This window comes from Pyricularia grisea, assembly GCF_004355905.1.
Source record: "Pyricularia grisea strain NI907 chromosome Unknown Pyricularia_grisea_NI907_Scaffold_7, whole genome shotgun sequence".
NCBI classification, from domain to species: domain Eukaryota; kingdom Fungi; phylum Ascomycota; class Sordariomycetes; order Magnaporthales; family Pyriculariaceae; genus Pyricularia; species Pyricularia grisea.
Genome location: NW_022156720.1, coordinates 2,248,341 through 2,272,813, shown reverse-complemented (window position 1 = coordinate 2,272,813; position 24,473 = coordinate 2,248,341). Strand labels below are relative to the sequence as shown.

Sequence of the window (24,473 nt, the reverse complement as noted above, 5' to 3'; positions counted from 1 at the left end):
CAAGAAAGAATCGAAAGGAAAAAAGTAAAAAAAAAAAAAAAAAAAAAAAAAAAAAAATCTTTCTGTGTGCAATGTTTATAAATGGTTTGATAATTGTTTGCTCATGTTCGACTTTTTCTCATTTCCACCCCACATTCAAAACTTGTGGCACGTCGAACAACATAACATAAAAAAAAAAAAAGCAAAAATAACCCATGGGACCCGACCCGACCCCCCAACCGCGCCGGAAACGGATTGGCGGGCACGGCGTTGCGTCAGGCCCAGAAATGGAAGCGGGATTCAAGACCGGTAAATCGAAGGCAAATAGCTCGAGGTTGAGGTGGTTGGTGGGGATCATGCGCAGAACGGCTGTGTTGGTCGGCAATGGAATGTTAGCACGTGATGTGGGGAAGCATGGAGGAAGTTCATGCGGTTATGCTTTGATCTAAAATGTTGGTCCTAACCCGATAGAGTGCAGTGGGCCTTGTGTCTTGTGTACGTTTTCTCTTGAACTTGTCTCGGCCGAGAGCCAGTTCATAATTCAACCTCGCCAAGATTGTCTTTTTTTTTTTTTTTTTTTTTTTTTTTTTTTTTTTTTTTTTTTTTTTTTTTTTTTTTTGGTAAGCTGGCTGTGAATTTTGCGACTGACGTACCTCTCTGTTTTAATCATACAAGGTACACGAGTTGCGTTGGCCGCCAATTACTCTCACCATCTCCACTTATGATGCCTTCGCTTGTTCGCCTTTATTGCACGTACCTAGGTAGGTACAAAGTTCTTCATATTAACACCCTCGTTGAAATCCTAACCAGATCAGGAATTCCCTGTCAGTTCAGTGGGAACGTCAAGGTCCTGACCTGACGCTAGAACAGAAGGAGAAAAGAGGCTCAATTTTCCCGCAACTGGAACGACGCCGAACTTAACAACCGGCCGGTGGAAAGCGGCAAGGAGACTCGGTGCCAGCGGTCGGCAACTTTTCACGGTATCGTGATTCAAATTACGTACCTACCTATGCATTCATTCCGTCCAGAAAAATAACAATCGACTTCTATTTTCAGCCTAGCTTTTCCGGTTGGAAATTTCCCATCTGTTTTACATTCATTACTCAAAGAGGGATTTGGTCAAAAAGCTAATTATCGGATGACAACCACGCTATGTTAATTTCTGTAGTCAATGCGATTGAAAACACAACTTTGTTATTGAATGCCCCTTTGACTCTCACACAACTCCACGGGATCCGCATCGAGGCATGCTTTGGCGATGACCAGAATGCATGGCACAGACAGGCGTGAATGGTTTCTATTTCTTTGACGGTGTTACTCAATTCAATGATTTGCTTTCTGCCACGCCATTGATGGCAACAGCAATCCTTCCAGCACTTCCCAGACAGACATTGTGGGGGTGACAGTGATGTAAACGGTAAGTATTGATGAAGCGGTTGTGAGATTTGAAAGGGACAATGCCAATATTAGGTGGTGCCCAAAGGAAATAGGCTGAACTACATTTTCTCTATTTAGTTATTAAATATCTCGAAAATTGTATCTGAACAAGTTGGATATGTCGAGGGCTCACAGGTTAATCATTGGAGGGGTGCCAATCCTTCGAATCTGGGCATAAGAGTTTTGAGATTATATTTGTTTTTGCTTACCAGATGAACAAATACCTTCATGGCAATTGTAGCTGCAGTAAAAGCCTCGAGTACCAGCAAAATACTCTGAACGTGCTTAGTACAGGCTGGATCAGGTCGAATAGACCGATCAAAGCGAGTGTGAGGTTCAGATCAGAGCTCACCTTTTTGCTTCCCTCAGGCAAAAAAAAAAAAAAAAAAAAACCTAAGGGCTGCCACCACGAGCAGGTTTGTTTGCTTTGCTCAGAAATCGATTGGGCAGGTGACACACAAACTGCCAACCGACCAAGCGCCGATATGGTCAACCGAAAATACCAATGGACTCTGATACAGATGTAGGCTCACTGCCTAGCAAGCTTGGCCCTTTCAAGCTTGATTTAAGGTCCTCTTCCAAATGTACAACATCTGAGGATGAGCAAGCACCAGATGAGACTGTCAGGGTTAGTTTTTGTCCACTGGTTGCAAAATAAAAACAACTTTGCGGAAACAAACAAGAGAGTGTAGAGCAAAACAATTTCTGACTACTGACGCACGACACGGGTTATGGGTTTGGCTGGCAGCCCATGGAAATGACCGCATCATTGACACCAGTCTATGAGGGAGCAAACGACCAGGCCTTGAGTTCTACCTCACAACTTCCATCCGAATTACTTCCGCGTGCAACCTATCAACCCGGATCTGCACAGCCATTCAGAATTAGCCAGACCTCAGCCAGTTGCAACAAACACCCTAAAAGTCATTGTTTCCATGAGAGCCTGGATAATGCCAACATTCTGAGTTTCCAAGCAATGGATCAACGACAGGATCCTCGAGGCGCAACATCATCGCTGGGACCAAAATACCGCCGCGAACAGCGTGTCACCCCTCCTTGTTCTCCGCATCGCACCAGGTCGACTCATAGAGCAGGTTCGACGCCGACTCCGATCCGTGGTGATTTCATCGAGGTTTCCAGTCCTGCCAATATCCCATCACCTCCTCCTCAGCCTGATGAGACGTCTGCCCATGATGTCACCCTACATTTGAGTCTGACCGAGTCTCAAATGGATCGACTTACCGAAGTGTATGGCAAATCCTTTCTCGGGCTATATGATGTGTCTTGGAGAAGCTGACGTTTTATATAGAATCTCTCGCCCGAACTCTCCCCATAAAGGAAGCCGAAGGGGCAGAGACACAGGTGCCGCCAAGGAAGGGCTTCAACGTTCTCACATCCGCGCCTTCAGCGAGGACGAGATATTGACAACTCCACCCTTGGTGCGCTCTCAGAGAGATATTCTAGACAGTTTGGCTAGGAAAAATGCGAGCACCCGGAGCCGAAGTCACTTTAGGTACAATGAGCAACATGCTCCCAGCACCAGGCAGCATGATATATCGGCTTCTTTCGCCGACCGAGCTGCAAGCTCACGCTCAAGATCCCCTGCCAAGTATTTCACTCGGACGGAAAAGGAAGATCTTGCCAAGGATGGATATTCTCAATACACGGCGAGCTCCATCGCCCAGCGTCGAGGTGTACCACATCCATTGGTTGATACCAGGGCCGCTCAGCAAAAGGGGAGCCCCTCGCATCGCCAAACCCCAATTGAGATCATGCGCCATGATGACAGCTCTACATATGAGCGATCTTGGCAGACGATAACTCACACGAGTCGAGACGACTCTCCATCGCGGGTAAATTTCCAAGAGCATCCGCCGTCCTCTATCTACTCCGTCTTCGACGAAGAGGGTGACTACGACGAGGATGGATCAATGACACATCTCACACCCTTACCCGAGCAGAATGCTGCAGGGGCCATGGCGGAAGCCGACCTACTGCGTTCCCTGGCCGAGTACGAGACTCTTTACAGCAGAAGCGGCCTCTCCCAGCAGCCACAGGCGCAAAGGCCCTGCGACCCGAAACTGCTGTCCACCAAGACGGGCATCGGCCAGATTGAACACTACCCTCGCATATACTCCCCACTGACGCCTTACATCGAGAGCATGGAAGACAAGATACCTCGACGCAAAGTCCTTATCGGCGAGCACGGCTGGCTGGAGCGAACGGGAGTTTCGGCAGACGATAGCCAGGGCAACGCAGGCGCGGCTCCTCAACCGCAGCCGCAGAAGAAGGGGATCTTTGAGTCGCTGAAGAAGGTTGCCAAGGAGGTTGTGGAGCTCGCCGACATGAAGACGTCTGCTCGCGGACCGCATCGGCCCTCGAACAAGCGACCCCCTAACCGACTCGACATATCCCTCAACCCCCGCGAGCAGAGCCTCTTCTACTGCGAGCTCGAGTTCCTCATGACGACGGCGCTCGACGGGTACCTGACGACCCAGTTCAAAGCCGGACGGGTGCGGGCGGACAAGCTGAGCAAGGTGGCCGAGGCCTGGCGGCAAAAGGGACGACCGGGCGTGGTCGGCTTCCGCTACGACCTTGAGACGCAGCTGGACGTTGTGCTCCTGCACCTGTACGACTTCAAGTTCTACGGCGCCGACTGCACCTCTCCCGCCGTGGTCACGGGCCTGCTGGAGATGGTCAAGACCGACGCCCGAGCCATGCGGGTGCGGACCTTTTGCCAGCCGGACCTGGTCATGGCCAAGCAGCTGCTCGACGCTCAGAAGCTCTTCAACATCCTCGGCTGTCGCGAGCACTTGCAGCTGCAGCTGCACGAGGCCGTACGCTTCTTTAAACTGGTCGTGAACCCGGTCAAGAGCGCTGCCGCACACCGCGACACGGCTGATAAAGCCTGTGATGATGGCTCGGAAAGCCCGGCCAGGGGCTCGCCAGGTCATTCGCGCGAGCAGCAGATGCGTTACAGCGAGCGTCGATGGCAGAGCCAGAGCCCTACCAGGAAACGATGAGCAAGCCGACACGCAGCAATCATACCTGTTGACAGTGTAAAAGAAGCAGAAAAAGGCACATCACCTTCAAGAAAGATCAGACTGCTTTACTCGACGACTTGACGCCTTTTACGAATGTAGAGTTTGAGGTTATCAGAAGGTTGCTTTGGTGAAAGCAAGAGAAGAACTGCTTGCACGGACTTGCATTTTAATCACAGGCAGAGTACTTTCAGGGTGGAATCAATATTGCTGCAGAGGTACAAAGAAAGTCAATCCAGAAAACATGGTGTCTAGTACAGAGGAAAGAAAGGGATTTGTACAAGACGCAAAGGGGGAGGTTATCTGGTAGCTTCCAAATCCATGTAATTTTATGTAATACCAGCAAACAGGACTTGGAACAAAGTCAATAAATGCTCTCGTCAATAAATGCTCACAAACCCGTTCAAAAGTTTGTGTTATGGATGTCATTCAATCATGCTTCGTGCTTATAAGCGTCTCTCTCATGCTGGAGAGGAACAAGGGCAAAAAGGAAAAAAAAGGGATGGAAAAAAGAACTTGAATACAAACACACGAAAGGAAAGAGAGAGAGACGAAAGAAAAGCCGACCAGGGTTATATCGGATTCCCCAAGTTAGATAACATAACACACAAAATAAACACAAAGAGCCGGACTGCTACCGGCCCCCCCCCCCCTTTTTTTTCGAAATCTTTCAATAATAATCCAGCTTCCTCCTCGGGCCTCTGTCGTCATAGACGTGATCCCGCTCAAAGTCGGGGCTGGCCGGGTGATCGCGGTAGTAGTCCGAGTTGAGCCCCTCGCGCGGCGACGGCCTACTCCTCCTGCCGGCGACCCGGCGATCCCTGCCCCTCCACTCCTCCTCGCGCTCAATCTTCCTGTCGCGGTTGTGCTCGATCCTCCGCTCGAGCGCGTTGGCGCCTAGACCACCCACGGCAGCGCCCACGAGCGTCGACACCAGCAGCCTGGCCTCGTGCTCCTTCTTCTCCTGCTGACTGCTGCTGCTACCGCCGTGGTGATGGTGGTGATGGCCTTGCCGAGATGATGATGAAGACGAGGCCTCGGTGATGTGCCGCGCCGCCAGGCCACCGACCACAGCGCCGAGGATGCCGACGCCTATCCCTGAGTTGGACGACGTGAAGGTATGCTTGAGCGCATGCTCAGCCTGATCGATGGGGTTATGGTGGTGGTGATGATGATGATGTCCACGGTTGCGGTCGCGCGAGCGGCTGCGGCTGCGACTGATGCTCCTGCGGGTCCTGCTCCGACTCCTACTGACGTAGCGGGTAGAGGCGGACGACATGAGCGGGGCTCCTCCTCCTCCTCCGCGGACCAGCTCGCTCGGGACGGGCGGCATGGAGCGGGGCCGCTGGTGCGACGATGGAGGCTGCAGGTGGCCGCTTCCGTTGTTGCTGGCGTACCGATCGTGACGGAAGTAGCCTTCGTCCTCACGGTCGTATCTCGACATATTGGAGGCGTCCAGGTGCCGGTAAGCTACGCGGTAAGGGTGTCTGACGTACAGTCCTTGGTCTCCGAGCGTGATGCAGATTGGTGGCGAAATTTCAGGCTCGATGTCACGTAGGGACATCAGAGAGAAAAGACGGGGGTTTGCCTGAGGGGGAGGAACAACCTCTAGAAAATGGAGGCAGTAAACAGGAAGAGGGGATATGGGATGTGGCTCAGTAAGGCCAGGTGGAAAAGAGATGAGAAGAGATAAATCAACTAAAGAAAATAATAAAACAAAAAATAAGGTGGTGTGGTGTGGGGAGGGAAAAAAACAACAGCCAAAAAGGAAGGGTCTCAAAAAAAAGGACAAGTCAAGTGAGCCAATGTCAGTCACTCAACAGTTCCAAAACCTCTTTTCATGCAAGGCAGGAAGGAAGAAGGTAGGAGTCAGCCGCAGCAACAATAACTACTACCTCGCGCCCCCCCTTCCCCCCCTCTTCTCTCTCCACCTGCGGGATGCATGGGACTTATTGATGTAGTAGGAAAAATTCCATGCCAATCATCAAAGTCCTTTTTGAGTCCAATCTATTTCGGATCAACATGGTTCTTGTCAGAGCCGGGTCAGCACGGCGGGCGGTGCGCTGATCAGCTAGGGCCGTTTCGACTTGGCCTCGGTGCGGGTTTTCGCGCAGGCGGGTGTCCGCAGGCTAGTCCCGTGCCATGTTGACTGTACTGTAGCGTAGGCACTTTGGGGATTGTTTTGCATCGTGCATAACCAACGTACATTGTCACATAGGCTAGGCCGGCTTGGTGACGTTAGATTAGGTACCTACCTTAACTACCCACCTTACCTACGCAGACTAGGTAGACTAGGTTAGGCAGCCAGCAGAAAAAAAAAAAAAGAACGCTTTCCGTTAATCGGCCAAAAATGTCTTACATGAGTCTGGGTAGGATGTCGACAGCCAATGAATAAATGATGTCACCAGACACCCCCCAACAAATACCACCAAGATGATGTGATTGATTGGGAGGCGACTGATTAAATTAGCTGCATTCTTTGAAAATTTCCCTCCATATCTTTCTGTCTCTTCCTGTATCTGGGATGTTCGTTGTTGGTGCCTGCCAGTTGGAGGCTGGAGACAAGAGGATTTCTAATGCAGGGCATGCGCAGCTAAACTCGGACGCTTGAATGCTTGTCCACGATGCTTGTTCGCTTGGTACCACCTTAACCCCTACCTTATGTATGCGCGTGCGGTCGGATTACTTTTGAGCAGAGCAGAGCATGGAGCCCCGCCACCTTGCAGGTTGCATCAATCAAGATCCAGTTCGTTGCAAACAGGAAATCGCGAAACTGGAAAGTATTCATAGAAATATGAGCAAGTTAGTTAGGTAGGTTGCCATGTGGGGACTCCAAAAGGTTGGTTGAGTTTGCGTTGCATGGTTCCACGCCGTTCCATTTTGACTGGTATCTACCACTAAATCCATCCACCAGAACCAGATAAAAAGAAAAAAAAAGTCGTTACGACAAGATCTGACTAAAAATGAATTGATGCATGGTTTGATCTGACAAGCATCCCCGCCCGACGTGCATCCATCTACAATGGTGACTGTAGTGACTTGCAGCGGGTGTCAGGGCTGACTTATAAGGTTAGTATAGGTACCTATATCAGAAGCAATTCAAGCCTACCTACCTTATCAAGAGAGGCAACTACTAATCGATCGGTATAACGCAACGATTCGTCGTCAATAGAGCACATACATTTTCCTTCTACAAACTTCGATTCTCATAATTATTGGTCCAACTCTTGGATACAAAGGTAGGGATAATCAAAGCTCACATATCTATTTGTCTTCAAATCATTCTACTACAGTACCAACACCATGATAAAAGGCCTCCCAACTGCCCTGCATTTGTTATTTGACATACAGTGCATAAAAAGCAGTTGGAAACAGGACCGAAGGACCATGGCAACGTCTTGTTTCGTCTTGTGCTCACACCCAGGAAATACCCCTCTATCGTCTCAGTAGTGTCTCCCTTTTTTGACCGTTACCTACATTCAAGGCCTTGCACTTCCATCCTTCCCCAGCAAACATACTAAGCGCCCGCCATGGACCCTTGATGAAGCTCCTCGGCAAGCCTCTTTAGGTAAAACTCTCTAGCATCGCTGGGCAGCGACTTGAAGCTGGCCAGGATCTTGTCGACGTCCCGCCTCGCCTTCTCGTAAGCCGCGAGGTCTCTGTTACCGTAAACGTCACGACCTGCACTGTACCCGGCGTCCATGTCACGGAAGAAGACGTTGACTGCCACGCCGGGGGAGTCCGACGCCGGGGTTGCCGTGTGGAGCCACAGCGGCGGCAGGAAGAGCACGTCGCCGGGGTCGAGCTTCGCCTCGTGGGGGTGCGTCCGCGCTGGCATTCCGGCAAACACATCGATGCTGGAGCTGGAGCCCCCAGCAGCGATTGATAGCTCGGTTACGTCGCAGGGTGGAAATAGAATGAACCGCTTGGACCCTCTGATTTGGCAATACACGTTCGCCATGACCTTTTTCATGTGAACACGTCAGTTTCCAAAAGTTCAGGTGAAAGTCCGAAAAAAAAAGCAATGAAGCATGGCACATATCTGCGCCCCAGGCTCTTTCAAAACTCAACTCACATCGTAATGCAACCACATGTTTACCGGCCCAGACATACGTAACACCGAGCTGAAGAGGTTTTCGCGCACAACTGCTAGCTCCGAGGGTAAGACGAAATCTTTGGCAAGTTGAGGAAAGTCATCCTGCAGGTTGGCGGCTCTGGCGGTTGGTTCGTCGTTGGAAAGGGCGCGCAGATACAGTTTCTGACCGCTCGCTATCTCTTGCACAAACTCGCCGAACTTCTTGTTGACATAGCGGAAGTTTTTCGAGTTGAAGTCCATCACATGACTGGGTGATTCGTGTATCGATACCTGGGTATAAATGTTAGTCGCCCATAGGTGTTTGCCAAGCATAATTGGATACATACTTCTTTATCAGCGCCAACAGCCTCAACAAGGTACCTGTCAGACCATGCAGTCATGCAGGGTCCTATTGAAGCGCCCTCTATTATTACCGGCTTTCTCTGTCGCAGAACCTGTTCAAAATCATCTCTTGAAGCAAGCCTAACACGAGGAATCTGTGGGCCAATTTGAGCAGCGTCTTGATGGGTTGCCGCGGTTGAATCCAGCACGCTTGTGTCCGCATCCGAGATGAGTACCGCCCCTGAGATGGCCCAAATAGTATCTTCTTCATTCACAGCACCTGCAGCCTCTGTGTTAACTTGGGTTGGTGAAGCAGCTTCCGAGCTACAGAGGGCAGTATCCATATTAGACAGCCGCTCTAGGTCAATGAGGAACGTATATGCTCCCTTTGTCCAGAATGTGCCCATTGAGAAGCAGGTAGCCCCTCCTCCAACCAAGATGATCTGGCCTTGATCAGTACATGCTATGGACGATCCAACTGCCAAGTGCCGAGGTATTGATTCTTTGTGGTACACTGGGAAGTTGACGCGGCTGCAAATCGAAAGGTTTGTACTGGTTCCGTCATCGCGCAAGATGAGGACGTCATGGTCGTGTGGAAGTAAGTTGGTACCCTTGACGCCGCCGATAATAACATGGTACTGTTCTTTCAACTTGTTGCAGCTAGCACCAAACCTGTTGATCAAGTTTCGCTCCTTTGTGGCCACGTCAAGCGTTTTGAATGTTATAGACGGTGTCTGTAAGATCGATTAGTTTTCACAGTGATGTTAAAAATTGCGATATTTACTTTTTTACTCACTTCGAAGCCCCCAATTTCCAGTTCCCAGCGAAGTATCTGGTCGATTATCACACCTTTCTCTGTTATACCTCCAGCTAAAACTCCCCTAAATAGTGGCGATCCTCTGCTAGTACCCTTGGAGCAGAAAGCAACGGCGCCAAATACAGGACAAGGAACTATGTCACCCTTGACTTTGCACCTAATCCATCCTTTCTGGGGATGGTATAAAAGGTAGCCGTCGAAGACTTTGGAAGCTCCGGTTTTACCGCCAAACACGAGAGCAAGGCTGGAGTGACCGAGCCTCACAGTGGTGTGACGGTACAGAGGGACTGGGAGATCGTGGGTTCGGCGCCAATCGTTGACACCCTTCTCAAAGACCCAACACCCGTCCAAAGGGGCCGTGGGCGATGCTCTGCCTCCGGATAGGAGATAGCCACTGTCCCCAATATCTGTCAATGCATGGCACAAGCGGCTAGCAGGCCCGCTGCACTTTGACAACCCAGAGTCCTGATTTGAGCCCAAAGGACTATATAGGTCAAGGGACCTCAGCCTGAGATTCGTGCCCGTGCCGAGAACGTTGGCGATATGACTTTGACCCAAAATGTCCGAAACCACCATGGCAGTCCCGAAGCGGCGAGGACCCTGAGTGCTCTGAGTGTCATTGTGATGAAGGGTTACGTCAATGGATCGCAGAGGCGGGTGCGAGGTCGAGTAGTCGGTCGACTTGGTCTCTGAAGATGACGGAACATCTCGAGTTGATGCCTGTAGCAGCACATAGTGACTCCCAAAGAGTGCAAACTCTTCCCACTCGTCAAAAGGCTCGACGTCATCCAGCTTGCGACGATCCTCGGCAGTCAGAAAGCGATCATCGGCCCATGCCTGCCAGAGGGTCCAGCAGTGAACGTTTAGCCAACCCCTATTTAGAAAGCGTTCAGACTGACTTTGCTGTGTGGGATACTTGTCGATGGATTTGAGGGGCGTATTGAGCCGCTCGAAGTGCTTGATCATAGTCTGTGCGAATGGGTGCCGCGGACCATCGGGTAGAATCTGTTCCAAGAGACAGAAAGTGGCTATTGTTTGATGATGAATGTCACAAGGATTTCTTTCAATAAGATTTCATACAACAACAGAGACGCGAGGGGATACAATAGTAGCACTTACAGTCCCCCAACGTATTGGCCCATTGGATCACGGCATCGGCAGCATCAGTTTCCATGTATGTGATGGACACTTCGGCCACAAAAAGAAATGATGCAGCCGTTATGTCTACCAGAGACTCCAAGGCTGCCTGCAGAGAACCTATGTCACGGAGATCACAGCCAACCTGGACATATCGACTGCTGCGCAAGAAGATGGGTGGAGTGTCGAGTGTCTCCAAGGGCGCAAAACGGTCCTTGAGCTCAGGGGTTTCTAGGACGACATTTCGCTTTCTGAGAATCAAGTCTGGAAAGTCGACATCAACAAACAAAACCGAGTCGCAGTCTTTGGAATACCGAGTAAGACATTGCCAGGGGAGCACATCACTAAAACAAGAATCATAAGAAGAGTGAGAAACTGGCACTGTAATCGATGGCCTTTTTTTTTCCCTTGAAAAGGTTACCTAGCGGAGGAGTCACTGACCTTCCACAGCCCAGGTTTACTACCACCTTGGTCTTCTTGCTGACCGCCAACGGCTCTCTCAAAAAGTCTCTGATCACACAGTCGATGAGATGCAGACGTAAATAGTAACCGCGATTGATCAACGGAGCTCGTCTCTGGAACTTTTTGACAAAGTACCGGAAAAAGTGTGGTTCATCTGGATAGTAAATCTTTTCAACGCTGCGTTTTGAAACGATACTGCTATTGTTTGTCTACGAAGTTGTGGGCGGATGCTAATAATCAGCTTTTCCGCTATGTAAATGATAGTGAGGGGCAAGGTTGAAGGAAAGAAAGAAAAAAAAAAAAACACCCCCAAACTAAAAACACAAGTCAAGGAAAGAAGAGTAGGGTTTGTGTTGCTCTTACACCCATAACCTGGTCATCTTGCCTTGCGGCCTTTGGCTTTTTGGTATTAGCTGGATTCTTCATATTGAAAAAAAAACACCTTGTTCTTGTTGACTGCGAGGGAGCGTATTAAAAGGTTGTATAAAATCACAAATCTCCGTTTCGTGCAATTACCATATTTGTTGCTGCACAGTTCTTTGATGGAGATCTACAACCACTACGCACTGTAACAAATGACTTACTTGGATCCACCAAGCCAGATAACACTCCATGTCAATTCACGTGATGCTGCTAACATCCTCTGCTAAAGTTTGCTGCTGGTAGCCAACTATGGTTCTCCACGTGCAGTAATCCTTGTCAATCCCGAGGACTTACTGGGGTGGTCCCAGCCCCGCTCGTCATTGCCTAGAGCTTCCTAGTGCTGCTGTGCTCGGCTGGCCTTGTGTCTCGTGTGATGCGAACTCTTTAACTTCTCTCCGGAAGGAATAATTTGTCGTCGCGTTTGCAAAAAAAAAAAAAAAAAAAGCTTTCTGTCATATATCCTTTCAACGGTGACTCTTTATGCTTGTACATCTCGACAAGCCTTCAACATTGATTGTCCGTTTGCAGCTGTTATCTTGAGGCAGCTACCCACCTTGTCTAGGTAGATTAACTCTGTACAGTAGTAGCTCCTGCAGCACCCCCGCGTTCAGACCAACCGAGCGTGCTTTGAGCTTCCTTCAAGGACGCATCTGGTTCTACTTTGTTGTCGGCTCCTCACAAACCGACTCCCTTATATCTGAAGCTCTATGTTGGTGCACACAGCTTTCCTCCGATAGCCGACCTGCCCACGACACTACGGATCCGATCGGGCTCTTATCACCGGCTCCTCTGGCCGGATCTTGAAGCGAAAGACTATTGTCCGAGCCCGCCTCGGTGGCCCAGCTGCCTAGTTCGCCGTGTAACCCAGCCTGCCCCTTGAGGGCCACTTTCGCTCTGCAAACGCTTGAATTCAACTTGCTCGCGGTGTGATTAGAAACAGACAGTGGGCAAGAAAAAGAACACCGGCTGCTCGGAATCATGGCGACAGCGACGCTCAACTTCATCACATTCAACCAGGACCATGGGTGTCTGGCGGTCGGTATGTACGAACAATACTTATATTAAACCCGTAAAGATTAATCCCACCGACTAATAGCCCATTCTTCCAGGAACCTCGAGAGGTTTCCGCATCTACCACACGGAGCCTTTCTCCAAGATATTCTCGAGCGAAGACGGCAATGTATCCATAATTGAGATGCTCTTCTCCACCTCTCTCGTCGCCCTTATATTATCCCCAAGACATCTGATAATACAAAACACGAAGCGAGGCTCTGTTATCTGCGAACTCACCTTCCCATCCGCCGTACTAGCCGTGAGGCTGAACCGCAAGCGACTTGCCGTTGTCCTCGAAGATGAGATATACCTCTACGACATTGCCAATATGTCGCTCCTTTTTACTATAGCTACCTCCCCGAACCCAAGCGCCATATGTGCATTGTCACCCTCGTCCGAAAACTGCTTCCTCGCCTACCCGCTGCCCAAGCCACGAGAGGACAAGGACGACAAGCGACCTAGCCACGCGCCTCCTCTCCCAACATATATCCCTCCAACCTCTGGAGATGTGCTCATTTTTGATGCCATCACCTTGAAAGCTGTCAACGTTATCGAGGCACACCGCTCGCCCCTGTCCTGTATCGCCATAAATAGCGAGGGAACTCTACTGGCGACGGCTTCTGAGACTGGTACTATCATCAGAGTGTTCACCGTGCCAAAGGGCCAGAAATTATACCAGTTCCGCCGTGGCACCTATCCTTCGACAATATATAGCATGTCGTTCAATCTCAGCTCCACCCTGCTTTGTGTCTCGTCAACTTCCGATACAGTGCACATTTTCCGCCTTGGCGGTCCCAACAACGGAGCGTCAGGTGCAACTGGGGCAGGTGCTGCAGGAGAGGTCCTGGCAGCCAGTCCAGGACAGGATATCACTGGTTCGCCGCGGGCAGACCGTTGGTCAAGATCCAGGAGCTACGACAGTGGCAATGAATCGCCCGGCAGCGGCAGCGAGGCTAACGACATGGCAGGGTCCCCGTCTCCTAGGGACCGCCCGACCGCTGCCAATAGGAGACAGAGCGGATCTTTTAGTAACATCCTGCGTCGCTCTTCGCAGATTATGGGTCGCAGCGTTGCTGGAGTTGTCGGCTCCTATCTGCCACAGACTGTGACGGAAATGTGGGAACCGGCGCGCGATTTTGCGTTCATCAAAATCCCAAAGTCGTCTGCCGGACGGCAAAACAACACCCAAGGTGCCGCCCCCTCGCTCCCCCTCGCAGGCGAGCCTCTGCGCAGCGTGGTTGCCATGAGTAGTAGCAGCCCACAAGTAATGGTGGTGACGAGCGATGGCAAATTTTATGTGTACAACATCAACATGGAGACTGGAGGTGAAGGGTATCTAGTCAGACAATACTCGTAAGTTATTTCAGTACTTGTACTTTTTTTCTTTTTCTTTGGAGGGATTCAGCTAACACAAAATCTCTCTCAGAATCTTGGAGAATGATGACAAGCATGACTCTTCTTCGACATATGAGTCCTAGGGGAATGAAGCGAAGCAGAAGAACGAGGGGTTTGATCTTACAAGCTGGGATGAGCTGGAATGGACCGACGAGTCAGACCATCTGTCTGGAGCTGAGATAGACCCAATGGACATTGGGTTTCTGCGGCCTTGATCTACTGGGTACCACTGTATTCTGACTGTTTGTGATGCTCTCTGCCGATACCTTACTGCCTGGTCCCTTTGCAAAGCGCATATTGGATTCATAAAGCACCTTATTATTGGGTTTGTTTCTTTGGCGTCTCTTAAACGTTCTTCCAACGATCGATTCTTTATTTAAGAATCTACATCGTCTAGCCTTTTTTGCTTTCTTTCTTTCTTTTTTTTTTTTTTTTTTTTTTTTTTTTTTTTTTTTTTTTTTTTTTTTTTTTTTTTTTTTTCCGATTTCTTGTCAATACTGCATCAGCGCTAGGAGTTCAGAAAAAAAATATTGTTTAATAATCCAAATGGGATTGATGAATCCCGAAGCTTTAGTACATAACCCCCACCATGGGCGCCTCTCCAGATTTGTCTTCTCTTGGAGATCGGTTCGGTATAGACAGACCATTCTTCTGCTAGGTGGTGGGCTTTGGTATAATAGACACTAAATAGACACTAGACTAGTTGTCCGTGTCTGGCTTTTGGCCCAGCTAACCCTCAGGCCGAAACTATTCGTCGAAATGGAGACAAATAGTACTTGGACTACATCCTCGACCATCCATAAACGTGATGTCAAATTGCATTTTTATTCGTCTTTGTTGTACACGCAATCTTACTGGGATCCGCTCTTTGCGTCCCCTCCACCAAAGCGCCAGTGCGACACTTGTTTTGTAGCAATACAGCAAAAGTATGTTGAGGGGGAAATTTCCAGTCAAGTGAGAAGAGGGGGCAAGTTTGACATGCGATGAGCTCCCGCCGGATACATGAAAATAGAAAATATAGAGAAGAAAAGAAACGCTCGCTCGCTTCTATGGTCACGGAAAACAGTACGCCAAACTCCATACAACACGATAGCATAATCCAGATTCCAGATCCCCGCTCCCTTATATAATCCCAAATGAACCCAAAGTGCTTATCCGCCCAAACTGTCATAAACGACGGCCCAGCCCAGTCACCAGCGTGTTGCAAATCCTGCACCAGGCATCGCGGCATTCTCATTATCTTCATCATCTTCATGAATCCTGAACCCCGTGGCATCGTTTCCATTTAGACCCTGGCCTCCTACTGCCCCCTGTTCTTGCCATGCGCGATGAGTGCTCGGATACTCGGATGGTTGACTGCTTATGTCGCTTGCAGCGTCTTGGATGTCGATATCCTGGGACTCCGGATCGATGTTTTCGCCATCTGACATGTTGTCTTCTATCCCAGGCCAAACCTCATCTTCGGGGAGTACTTGCGCATTCAGTTGCTCTTGTGACTCGGCACTAGAGTGTTCCGAGCGTCCGAAGTCTCCGCTGTCATCGCTAGGGTTGGAATCATCGTCCATGTCGTTGGTATAATCTTGATAGACGTCAAAATCCGGATCTGCATCATCATCATCATCGTCGTCGTTGTCGTCGTCGTCAAACTCCTCATATAGCCCTTGGTTTGTCATCTCTTGGTCGGTGTAGAGGTCTGAGCTACCTCCGTATTCTTCATAGTCCATGTTTTCGTCTGGGTTACTGATTCTTCGCCCACTGTTGCCTGTGGAGGAAGGACCTTCAATAGGAGCCCTGGTCGTATCAACTGGTGCAGTGCTATAAGGGGTTGCATAACACATTGGCGTAGTGCCACGCATTCTGTGGTCTTCGGGCGCAACCGACACATCGCGCAATGCTACACTGGTACTACGGCTACGTATGCTGTTGGTGCTCCGTCGTGGCGTGTTACGAGGCCGTATGCTAGGGGATCGACTGTTGCCGCGGCCGCTTCCAGATCGTCTCTTCACAGCACCAACGGTTGAGATCATCGCAGCCTCTGAAGCTACATGCCGCATAATTGGTAAGCGCGGGCTGGGGCGAGTTACCAAAGGCGAAGGTCGCTGGTTATAGGGGCTGGACTTGGAGGTAATGGCGGTATATGATGCGACTCTCCCTACAGCAGGCTGTCCGGCGGGGGAAGAGAGCGCTGGTGCAGCCTGCGGCATCGATGCAGTTCTTAGGTGCGGGGGCCTTGGGCCTCGTCGTTCCCTTAGCATCACTGGACTTTTGGCCTGAGTAGTTGCCGGCGATTGTGCGGTGTAGAAAACCTGTGACGACGATGCTGCTGTAGATCGAGATCTGTTTGCCGCAGCCGCCTGCTCGCGGGAAGTCTCGACAGTCGGAAGTTCATCTAGACGATCATTCCATTTCCAACACTGCTCGTCCTCCTCGGCATCTACTGTGCTGGCCGAAGAGCTCTGAGAATCTGGTAACGCGGGTGCAAGTTCACGAAGTCTTTGCCATGTCCAACCAGACCCACTGTCTCTGGAGATCTTATCTTGCACATAAGCTTCTGGTTGGGTGACATACAGGCGATGCAGGCCAGTGGCTTTCATAACGACACTGGACATAAGGAAAGCTGCGTCCCACAGTGTTGGTGTCAACATTTCAGCCGGTGATAGAAACCTTAGCCGTGAGTCCTTGTGTATTTTGCGAAGTGGCACCCATGGCAGGCTGAGTCCCAGAAACTTATCGAACATAGCGCTGGTTATGGGGGACGATCGATGACTGGCGGTTTCCACTCGCATGGCTTTGAAGAAGCCGTGAAATGCTGCAGTGATTGCGAGATGAACACTTCTAGCATCAGAGCCCTTGACAGATACAGTCTTGATGAGACCGCGACTCCGCAAGCGCTCGTCGATCATGCGGCCTGGAGCGCAGGCACGAGGCAGGAGCCAAGCAGAAGACGCTGATTGATCAAGCCAGTTGGCAACTAAGGATGACGTTGGATCTGGTGTTTGCCTGCTGTGGGTATTTGGCAGCTGCGTCCACTCGTCCACGAGAGTGTCCCAGGGAGCAGTGTCCGTAACGTTTGTTGACCGCTGGCTCGAGAATTCATGCCCTGGCATCCATATGCCTTTGAGCGGAAAAGGAATTACTACAACCTCGACATCCCAGGGTGAGCTGTACGTGGGTAGCGAAGAGGCCTGCAGTCTGTTAACCTGTGCCTGTAGCTGCTGGAGTTGGCTGTGAATCTCGGACTGGGAGAATGCTTGAGTAGCGCTGGAGGTACCGATACCGCTAACCGTCCCCCGGATACTACTGACAACAGTGCTGTTGTCATCGTTCAGTCTTTTTTCGACTTCCTCGACGCGAGACTCGAGTTCGATTACTTTCAGATCGGTTTGGTCATATTTCTCATGGCAATCGTCATGGCCAACGACAGAGAACGACTGATTTTCCAGCTTATCCAAACGATGCCCATGGTCTTGGACGGCGTCTTTCAAGGTCCGAAAGGCGTCCTCGTTAAAACCATGCTGTTGAATTGTCGATGGTGCAACATTAGTATCCTGGGTCGAGGCACCCCTAGGGGTTGGCGCCGAGGGCATAGGAATTGGCTCCATGGGTGAAGAGGCCTGAGTATTGGGTACAGTAGCATCCGGGTCGGTGCCATGAGATCCATGAACAGGAGCGCAATTGTCGTTCGGAGTTGAGGTGGCCTTGACATCAAGAGTGTGGATACCTTTACCACCAAAGGGCCGCAAGTAACCAGCCTGACTTGATGCCGTTGAGAATGATTGCGTATTGAATAGACACTGTGAAGGTATAGGTGGAAGACCATGTCCTCCAGAATTTGGAGCGGGGAGGTTGGTCCAAGGTAACGTATCAGGAAGAGAGGCATCTCGACCATGACCAGAGGCCTGGGTAGCCAGATGGGCATGGGAAGAAGGTGGCGGCAGCGCAGTGACGACCGCAAGGTCCGGTTTGAAGGAAGAATCGCCCAGGCTGAGACCGGGCCAGTCCAGAGTCTGTCCTCCCGGTATTTGGAAGGCAGCCATGTCCTGGACTGGGGTGAGGGGTTCCCTATTTACCCTCGGCCTCTCATTTTCCTGGCCCCCAAACAAGTCGCGATCTAGAGGATGTGCGGCGACGATGGGCGTCTGCACGGGTGGTGTTTGCGCAATTTGAGCATCCTCGTGGTAGCAAGCATGGTGTGAGCACATGCACCAAAAGGGCTGGTCTGCGGATGGCAACATGTGGTTGTGAGGTCTACTCCAAAAGCGTCGACAGCCACACCGGGCGCCATTAGCACCGGGGGTCAGGTCGACGAACCCGCATGGTCCTCGGGGGAGGTTAGCTGGGGTTGGACCTGGTGTTGAAGCTGGAGCTGGAGCTGGAGTATGTGACTGTTGGACAGCGCCGTCGGTGTATATATCAAATAACAAGGCAGTATTAGGAAAGTGGTTGGTGTCGTAAGGAGGAGCGGCCATTTGGTTTGCAGAAGAGCATGTCTAGACGGATACCAGAACGTGAAAGGAATGAAATGGGAAGAAGCTCCGGTGGCGCGTATCCATGGATATCCCAGGGAAATACGGGGTGTTTGTAGGTCCGAGTTAGTTGGGTTGGCGATGTCATCCAGACAAGGAAGGACGCGCCAGGAAAAAGGATACACGATGAGAGGTCCCGCTCCCACTAATTCAAAACCGAACAGGTTCCTTTCTTTTGTTGGTATACGTGAGGTTCCTTCAATAGGTACCTAGGTAGTACCTATGTTAGTTCCTAGACCCTGAGCGCCGGAGGCATTGATAACGCGCCGACTGCAGTTGATTCGCCTCAGGCCGGCAGGCACGCAGCAGACTGACAGATTGGAGCTGACTGCTGCTCAAATGAGCGGGAAACAGTTTGAACGGATCCAACAAGACGAAAATCGCGAGCGATACGGCGGGGTTTTGTATCGTTGCGGGAATGCAGTCGAGGTAAACTGCGGGGCTCGCGAGATTCACGCGCGTGTGTGTGTGCGCCTGTACCAGTTGCAGAGCTTCGAGTCGACGTCTATAGTTCGTCAATTCTTTTCTTTCTCTGGATTGCGAAGCTTAGCTTGCGTGTCGAAGTGAGGCGTCCGCCGATGTTCCAATGCGCAATGGGTGGGTGGACAGAAAGTTCCCGCCGAGAGGTAGTGGGAAGGACCTCGAGGTACGTACAATCAAGACTCGACAAGGGTGTTTGTGGGCCCCTCCACACCCGGCCCCGCAGCTGCCGTGAACGCTGCCCGATTTATCGCGACATTTTGTAGACATGAACTGGGTATTGATGACTCCCTGTCTTTCCTTTCTATTCGTATGTGTCACAATTTTGATGAATGTAATTCGTTGAACAGAAGAAACAAATAGCTACCTAGAAACCCACGATATATCAAGACATTCAATTAACCAATCGTCTTGGCTTTCCGTTGAAGCTTTTCTTGCTCGTCAGTATATTCCAGGCAGTAAGCTTGTATTGTTATTGACACGAAGAAACGCGTCGGGGCCCCAAATGACGAGGATCATGGATGGGGATCGATCGTTTTGATTGGCTCAAACTAAAATTTCCGCGTCGCGAGCCACTTCGCCCATTGTTTGTTAATGTCTGAGATAGCGGCCCCGTCTCTACAGCGTAAAGTGCGCTTAAATCTCGAGCAACTGCACGAAAAGTGACTTACCAGGAGCGATTTATGGATGCGCCGCAGCAGCAGCATGATGACAATCCCACGCCACCTCGACCTAATCAATGCGAAAATTGAAAGGATTTATTCCTGGGTTCTGCCTGTTCGCCACACATCCGACATCAGATCCACGTGACGAATGGGAAACGGGCAGCGTTACATAGGGGCACTGTCCTCTCGTCCTGGTTCACTCATTACCTCACCAAGCCAACCGTACCTTGTGCATACCGTAGAGACGCTGCGTTAACGATTTTTGTATCAGCCTCGGATGCATTTCGTCTACGGTAGGGCCATTTGGGTTTTCTTCAAGGATTGGTTTGCCGCGCTTCATTTAACCTTACCCCGCAAGCCACATCGTAGTCATCGTTCACATAATGGCCCGGCTCGTCTCCGAGATCCCGTTGCTCCCTTCCTCCACTTCTGGTGTCTTGGCGAGGCTGCAAAACGGTTCACCCGCTGCGTATCTCCATTTGAGGCATCCCAAAAAGCGTTTAAACTGCAGACCAGACTCCCCTATGACTAATTGATGCTTGCTCATCTCACAATGACTGTGCTTCGGGGGAAAATCCCTCAATTGTCTATGTTATGTTACTCAGACTGCGATTATACTTTACATGAGAAGCTGTCCATCAACCGTATATGCACCAACACGCCCTGTAAATATCGATCCAATGCCCCAAATTTGAGAAGAAGAAAAAAAACCCCAAAGAAATCAGAAAGTACAAATTCATATTCCACGAATGCAGATAGGAGAGGTATCTAAACCAAACAGGCAATTCTAAGAAATTGAGAGAAATTAGGGTTGGCCCCAAAACAATGAATAAATACGTCAGCAGCCATGTGCCACGTTCTGTAAAACATAATGGCATCAGGCTCGGATTAGACCTCGCCCCAGCTGCCCATTGGGCCAGTACTAGCTATCATGCTACTTGATGCAACCGAGCCACACCCGAGGTCCCAGAAATGCCGACTCGAGTGCCGTGATGCCCCCGATGCGCTGAAGCTCCCGCTGCGTCTGGTGCCAGGCCGCCTAGCCGACCTTGCCGTTGTGCTCTGGCTTGCGCAACTGCCACCTGGTCGTTGATGGATATGTTGCAAGACTGGAGAGACTGGTGTAGCCACCGATTGATTGTTAGCCCCAGTCGCGGCAGGATGAGGGTTGTTGTGTTGAATGACAGCTCTGCGGGCAAGATTGCGGCCCACAAGGGGATGATGAAGCCTGACACGCGCAGCACGAGCGGCCGCCTCTTGAGCTGTGGTTGTGTGGTGTGAAGCCGGGCGGGCGGTGGATGTTGATGAGGTCGTTTTCGAAGCGTCGGATGAAAATCGCGATCGAAGGTATCGGAACACTAGTCTGACATCCAAGTCCTGTTCCCATTCCTGCTGCGTGAACGTCGAGGGGGTTTGCTCCGAGACCCCTGGATTTCCCATCTCTTCACCTTGTCTTCGAGGGTGTGCCATTGGCTGTGTCATGTCCTGTTGCTGCTGGGAGATAGTGGGGTGAAATTGTGGCATCATTGTCTGGGGCATGCTACTGCTGCTATCAATTCTGTAGTCGTTGTCGACATCGTGGGTCAGATGACTATCTTGGAGTGATGAGTCTGCCCCCGATGGAGTATCGGTTTCTGGAATCATCGGTAGCCCAGCATACGGAAACTGCATTTGTTGCAGATGAGAATATGTCGAGAAGGCGCCTGGATGATGAGTGTACATGCGCTGCACCAATAGGCCGAGCTCACGAGCAATGCGCTCTACCAAACGTGGCGACCAAACAGCCATAAGTTCAGACCCTGAGCCGCCACCTGTTGCCGAGGCCATGGTAGACCGTTCATCGTCGGTTGACGGTGCTTTGAACGTACTTGACGACAAGTGGCTAGCATCCTCTTCCGAAGTAGCCTCTCCTAGAAGCATAGACAGAACTCGGCCATCCATGCCCATCAGATCACGCAGTACTTTCCGGGTCAGTTTGCTGAAGATACCTTCACCCTCCTCGGATGCATAAGCTAAGGCATCTTGCTCGTGCCACTCGCCTCCTTGTGTGGTAGGTTCCAGGGCCGCCGCAGCGGCTGCAGCTTCTCGTCTTCGTGAAACCAAAGGGTTTCCACCAGAATACCTCCTCTTCCTCGTCTCCTTTCGGACAGCTTCAATAAGCAACTGGCTTTGTTCCTGCTGCCACGCCTCGATGCGCGACATCCGCTCGGTCTCGGTGGTACCACTCTCGAGCTGGTCGAGTTGCATGAGGTTGCTCAGGTCCGTCGCTTCTCGCTGACGCTGTTGCCGCCTGGGATTATAACGCTCAAAAGCATATATCTGCTCCTGCATCTCGTTCCCGATCCCTCTCGTATCCAGTCTAAACGAGCCAAGGCCATCGTGTCTAGGTAAAACCGGAACGGAGTGAGATGCGTCTGAGTGCTGGTGCAGAGCTGTTCGAAATTCGGGTAGGTGGCTATCCAAACCATCCAACTCATCGTCATCGACTGACAGCACCGACCTCACAGCCGAGTTCTCCGGTGCTGAGTTCAAATCGGATCTTCCAACGGTATTGAGACTTCCGCTGCCTAGCTCACTGGCTCGCGACCGTCCAGGAGTCGGTAAGGATGACAGATACGATGTTGTGGTGGCTGCATCGTCAGCGGGTGAAAATAGGACCCACGTCTGTGAACCTTCAACGGCGGGAGGAGATGGAGTTTGCGAATCTATGGCAAGACTGAGCTGAGCGGGCCTATTTTGCAGTGCGACAGGAGCTGTGGTGCGGTTGCTAGATTGCCTCGCAGTTGGCTGATGGAAAGCCATTGTAGTTGTCGGGCTTCCGGCAGGCTCAAAGAACGTGGGAAAGGTTTCGAGATGGCGAAAAAAAAAAAAAAAAAACCGACCGGCAATAGTATGTAGTCGTCTGGGTTATGGTATAAAAGGGAGTGTGTAAGTGCTCGCACGAGCCCATGCAACGACTAAGAAAAAAAGAGGGTGATGTGTATGACAGCCGATGGAGGAAAACCGATAGCAGTGGAGGCCGAGTCGGAGCAGATGCCCAGGTTTCTTTGAATTATTCGAGTCGCGAACTCTATTTAAATGTACTTGGTACCTCTAGATAAATAGAATTGAATGGATGATGTCAAGCAAACGCCAATCAATGAACAATGAAGCTAAGGGCTTAAGCCTAGGCTTGAAGGGCAAATCACACGTAAATGTAAATGGCAAGAGTTTTCGATGAAGTCAAATGTCTGTCATGGCGGGTTTGATGTTAAGTTGTCGTCTTCACGTATTTTGATGTCCCTTAGTCGAGTGTGTCTACGAAAGATAAGCTCAAGTATGGTCGGCGGGAGGAAGGCCGGCACAGGAGAGGGGGCTGCCCAGCGAGTCGTTATCGGAGAGCACGACTTTCCATCTCAGGTGAGCATGTCCCACTTTCATGGGTATGGTGTATGGTGCAATGCCGTGCTAGGGTGGGGAACCAGCCGAGCGCTGTCACGTCACCCTTGCCCGAGTCGGGCACCCACACCTCTCAACAAAACCACTGGGTCATCCATCATCGTTCAATTGTACTGTTTTGACGGTTTCCTTTTTTGTGACCGGTGCATGAACGACCCTAAAGTCTGAAAGCAGCTGAGCAAGACAATTAAAGATATTTACATCGGCCCTGATTAGAAACGCATATAGCAATAGCTGTTAGTACCTATACAAGGTCTATGCTTCATGAATTCGGATGGCGGTTGTAGCCAGTGGCCGTTGCCTGTAGAGGCTGAGGTTGGGGGCCAACATGCTGTATCGATCTAATTATAATTTTAATCATAAGACATGCGCCTTGAAAGTACCCGGCGATTACTCTAGACTAGATAATTTCTAGCTTTCTATCGTACACCATTGTGCAATATAAGGAGTGTCGGTTGCTGAATATGGAGGGAGGCCAAGTGTCGGTACCGATCGAGATCTAAGCCGCCATGTAATTACTGCATAGATAGATTACCTACGGAGTAGGTACTTACCTGGCTTGGTAGTGGAGGTACCATAGGTGCTTTAGAAGACAACATCCCTTATCTGCAGATGCCAGACTTCAAAAGCTATCGGCCGTGACTCGATGTGACGGGGCCGAGTCTCGAGGCCAGCGCAAGTACTTGATAGACTGCCCGTTTTTGCTGCTATTGTTCCGGCATGTCTCTGCACCCTACTCCAACACGACCGCCTGTTGTACATAGTACATGTTTCCTCTCCATTTTTGACCTTGTCCAGCGGAGCAATCAAAGATGAAAGCAGACGAGATTTGCTCCGTTTTTCCCCGTTGGCCCACGGCACTGGTGGTCTGCTGGGTCCGGTGCCCCGCATTTCCGAGGTGGCTTAATGGATACTGGGCCCTAGGCGATCCTGATCAGAATTGACCCAGATCCCTGCCCTACGCAGAGACAACAGGCACGGCCCCCGCCGTAGTGCTCCATAAGGGACGAGATGTGCACACAATAGGACCAGATGAGGATGTCAGCTGAACGTTTGCTTCATCGACATGCGCAGCATTAAAAAGTGACACGAAAGTACGAAACTGTTATCTGGGAGGATTCTCCATATTTGCTCACTCAACAAGTCTGCTGCTACCATCTCTAACACTCGCAACAAATATCACTCATGGTCAACCACGCCCAG

At 50.6% G+C, this 24,473-nt stretch overlaps 6 protein-coding genes across 6 annotated transcripts; 2 read left to right on the top strand and 4 right to left on the bottom strand.

Moving 5' to 3' along the window:
• Positions 1-1,921: 1,921 nt before the first annotated feature.
• Positions 1,922-4,439, top strand: PgNI_09681 (uncharacterized protein; the record flags this gene model as incomplete). The annotated part of the gene is made up of 3 exons (XM_031129663.1): positions 1,922-2,044; positions 2,165-2,664; positions 2,726-4,439. 3 exons carry the CDS (start codon positions 1,922-1,924, stop codon positions 4,437-4,439), a joined length of 2,337 nt encoding a protein of 778 aa, XP_030977462.1.
• A 688-nt stretch (positions 4,440-5,127) lies between these two features.
• PgNI_09680 (uncharacterized protein) lies at positions 5,128-6,021 on the bottom strand (the record flags this gene model as incomplete). Its single annotated transcript, XM_031129662.1, has 1 exon — positions 5,128-6,021. One exon carries the CDS (start codon positions 6,019-6,021, stop codon positions 5,128-5,130), a length of 894 nt encoding a protein of 297 aa, XP_030977461.1.
• Positions 6,022-7,712: 1,691 nt separating this feature from the next.
• PgNI_09679 (uncharacterized protein) lies at positions 7,713-11,797 on the bottom strand. The gene is made up of 7 exons (XM_031129661.1): positions 11,654-11,797; positions 11,270-11,499; positions 10,811-11,172; positions 9,671-10,719; positions 8,880-9,608; positions 8,533-8,823; positions 7,713-8,421 (listed from the first exon to the last, which is right to left on the bottom strand). Exons 1-7 carry the CDS (start codon positions 11,714-11,716, stop codon positions 7,975-7,977), a joined length of 3,171 nt encoding a protein of 1,056 aa, XP_030978083.1. The 5' UTR covers positions 11,717-11,797; the 3' UTR covers positions 7,713-7,974.
• Positions 11,798-12,530: 733 nt separating this feature from the next.
• PgNI_09678 (uncharacterized protein) lies at positions 12,531-14,529 on the top strand. The gene is made up of 3 exons (XM_031129660.1): positions 12,531-12,752; positions 12,823-14,119; positions 14,193-14,529. Exons 1-3 carry the CDS (start codon positions 12,692-12,694, stop codon positions 14,242-14,244), a joined length of 1,410 nt encoding a protein of 469 aa, XP_030978084.1. The 5' UTR covers positions 12,531-12,691; the 3' UTR covers positions 14,245-14,529.
• An 822-nt stretch (positions 14,530-15,351) lies between these two features.
• Positions 15,352-18,630, bottom strand: PgNI_09677 (uncharacterized protein; the record flags this gene model as incomplete). The annotated part of the gene is made up of 1 exon (XM_031129659.1): positions 15,352-18,630. The coding sequence occupies one exon, from the start codon at positions 18,628-18,630 to the stop codon at positions 15,352-15,354; it is 3,279 nt and encodes a 1,092-aa protein (XP_030977443.1).
• A 2,090-nt stretch (positions 18,631-20,720) lies between these two features.
• On the bottom strand, positions 20,721-22,634 carry PgNI_09676 (uncharacterized protein; the record flags this gene model as incomplete). Its single annotated transcript, XM_031129658.1, has 1 exon — positions 20,721-22,634. One exon carries the CDS (start codon positions 22,632-22,634, stop codon positions 20,721-20,723), a length of 1,914 nt encoding a protein of 637 aa, XP_030978023.1.
• Between the last annotated feature and the right edge of the window lie 1,839 nt (positions 22,635-24,473).

Bases quoted from the DNA above. Each gene is read 5' to 3' on its own strand.
- PgNI_09679 (XM_031129661.1), bottom strand. From the start codon at position 11,716: ATGAAGAATCCAGCTAATACCAAAAAGCCAAAGGCCGCAAGGCAAGAT. The intron at 11,173-11,269 runs GTCAGTGACTCC...TTCTTGTTTTAG, and splicing joins GTAAACCTGGGCTGTGGAAG to TGATGTGCTCCCCTGGCAAT. The intron at 9,609-9,670 runs GTGAGTAAAAAA...TCGATCTTACAG, and splicing joins TGGAAATTGGGGGCTTCGAA to ACACCGTCTATAACATTCAA.
- PgNI_09678 (XM_031129660.1), top strand. From the start codon at position 12,692: ATGGCGACAGCGACGCTCAACTTCATCACATTCAACCAGGACCATGGG. The intron at 12,753-12,822 runs GTATGTACGAAC...CCATTCTTCCAG, and splicing joins CCATGGGTGTCTGGCGGTCG to GAACCTCGAGAGGTTTCCGC. The intron at 14,120-14,192 runs GTAAGTTATTTC...AATCTCTCTCAG, and splicing joins TATCTAGTCAGACAATACTC to AATCTTGGAGAATGATGACA.